The sequence below is a fragment of the Octopus bimaculoides genome, chromosome 5 (assembly GCF_001194135.2).
Source record: "Octopus bimaculoides isolate UCB-OBI-ISO-001 chromosome 5, ASM119413v2, whole genome shotgun sequence".
NCBI lineage: Eukaryota > Metazoa > Mollusca > Cephalopoda > Octopoda > Octopodidae > Octopus > Octopus bimaculoides.
Window position 1 is genome coordinate 109578348 of NC_068985.1, and position 2572 is coordinate 109580919.

At 33.5% G+C, this 2572-nt stretch overlaps 1 protein-coding gene across 1 annotated transcript in view; it reads right to left on the reverse strand.

The window, feature by feature from the left end:
• LOC106878680 (S-crystallin 2) overlaps positions 1-2572 on the reverse strand; it is a 22848-nt gene that overhangs the window by 11301 nt on the left and 8975 nt on the right. Inside the window, exon 5 of the mRNA XM_014927963.2 lies at positions 1190-1336. Within this exon, the coding sequence (XP_014783449.1) occupies positions 1190-1336 (147 nt within the window). The remainder of the gene's footprint in view (positions 1-1189; positions 1337-2572) is intronic.

The following is a 2572-nucleotide window of genomic DNA, read 5'->3' on the forward strand; positions in this document are numbered from 1 at the left end:
ATATGTATGTGTATGTGCACACTTATTGAAGTTGATCGCCTCTCCATTGTTCCTCTTCCATAAAAGCTAAAAGAAACGAATGTATCAAAGGAAATAAGTAAACAAATGACTATGCAAATAGACAATGACGTTATATGTGTGTTTATGCGCGTGTATACACGTGTGTGTATATATGTATGTGTGTGTGCGGCTTTTGTATGTATAGGAGAGTTATGCGTGCTCATAGGTATTAGTGGGTTGCAACGAGACCTATTCACGACAAATTGTCAGTTTATTGAAATCTACCTTTGAGTCAGTGGTACAAAACAGAAGCTAACAGCAAACGTTAGCTTTTGTGAAGGACAAGGGGAGATAAGTTCAAGAACTTACGAATAAACGTGCGAAGTAAGTTACATGCTAGTAGGGGACAAAGTAATGTTTGATTGTTGCAGATAATAGCTCTTGTCACGTGTTTTTGAATAATTGATGACCTCGTCAGTTTAGTTTTAAAATATCCCACTCACCTTCTAGTCATTTTTAATTAGTTTTTTTTTTGTTTGTTTTACGCACTGGTGAAGCTGTGTGGTTAAGAACCTCACTTTGCAACCATGTAATTTCTCGTTCACTTCTACCATATGGCACGTTAGGTAAGACTCTGGGGTTAATTAATGCTTTGTGAATGAATTTGGTTGAAGAAAACTGTGCGGAAACCCGGTGTAAATATGTGTGTGCATGTGTGCGTTCTTCGTGTGTGTGCGTGAGTGTGTTTGCCTGTGTGTGTAACTTTGTGTACGTGTGTGTGCGTGTGCGTGTGTATGTGTGTGTGTGCTTGACTTTCATTTATATGTATATATGCTTGTGTATAAAGTGTAAAGAGCCCTTTCAATCATGGATGACTATGGGGTTGCACCTAGAAAGTTACCCTCCGAGGCAGTCGCCCATGCATACCGGCCTCCCTTCTCCACGCTACCAGTGTTATCAAAGGGAAAGGCAAAGGCCGATACAGCTTGGAACCAGTGAAGTCACAGCTCGTTTCTACAAATGAGTGAACTGGAGCAACGTGAAATAAAGTGTCTTGCTCAAGAACACAAGACACTGCCCGGTCCGGGAATCGAACTCACTCCCTCATGATTGTGAGCCCGACGCTCTAGCCAATGATCCATGAGATGTAAATATTTATGAATGGTTAAACAAAGAAATAATAACGTACCATGCAGTCTTCGTTGAAGGAGTAGTTTCCAAATCCTGATGACATGGATGAGTCCATTCCTGATGACATCGACGACATTGATGACATGGAAGATTGCATTCCTGAAAACATACCCTGGTTCATCCTGGAAGATGACATGACGCCACCCTGCAAGAAAGAAATTGAATTTAATCATTCGGTACCGTTTATAAAATGTAAATGGGATAAAACACCTTGGATTCTTCCGATGCTTTTATGTTAGCTTTTAACTGCGAGGCTGTACTGGTAGTATATCACCGATAATATTGGAAGAGTGAGCGCGATATCGCTTGATAAGTAAGAAACCGCAGCCAAATTTCCCGTAAAGATCTAACCTTTTAAATTAAATATATATGAGATTAAATTTTGGCCTAAAATGAGAATCCAGAAGCCTTAGACTGGTTTGTGGTGACTTCTACTAAACTGTTGGTTATGGTTTCGGAAGATTCTGGCTCCACTATTAAATACCTAACTTTGCAGAGAAAGCCTTACAAATCCATAGGTATATATTAAATTTATAAAAATGAATTGAAAATTGAGATATACACATAGCAATTGCCAATTCAAAAATTAAAATTTATTAACAAAATACTATATTATATAATATTCTTATAATAATATAACATAATATAATAAATAATAAATATTAAATACAAATTGCCTATAATTGTTTCGATTCTTACCCATAACAAAATTATAAAAATCCATTGTTTGTGGGTAAGAATCTCCTCAGTGTAATTTTGTATATATGAGGATTTACAGATCCAAGAGAAAACCGATTTTAAATCTACTTGTTCTCAAGCGTGAGCGTCAATAGTTCAAAACAGAAAACAAGGATGAAAAATAAACTAATATAACACTCATAAAATATATTTGCATACTATTAAATATTTTAATTTAAATATATCTTAGCGCATTAGTTCTTCTTTAAATACCAGGAACAAAATTATAATAAAAATATTTTTAAAAACATATTTTAAAAAACCATGTTGAAATAAGAAATAGCAAAATAATATATTTAAAATACTATATTATCGCTTGTCAAATAGCAAATAGTATTATAAATTACATTGCATTAATTATTTATGATAAACATTACTAAAAATCAAAGTTTAATAATTAAAAATTACGTAGTTTATATGAGAATGCGACTTTCTAAAAAATGATATCATCATAACATTATTACCGTAGAAATTAAATCAACACTGAATTAAACCAGTTATCAAAAAAAAAAATTATTAGTCATATGGATTTCATAAATATCCTTTTGATAATTACTCATTTACATACTAAGCAGATAATACTAGAATTAAAATTAAAATTAGAGGAAAAATCTCATCGTAATGTTTATATGCCTTAACACTT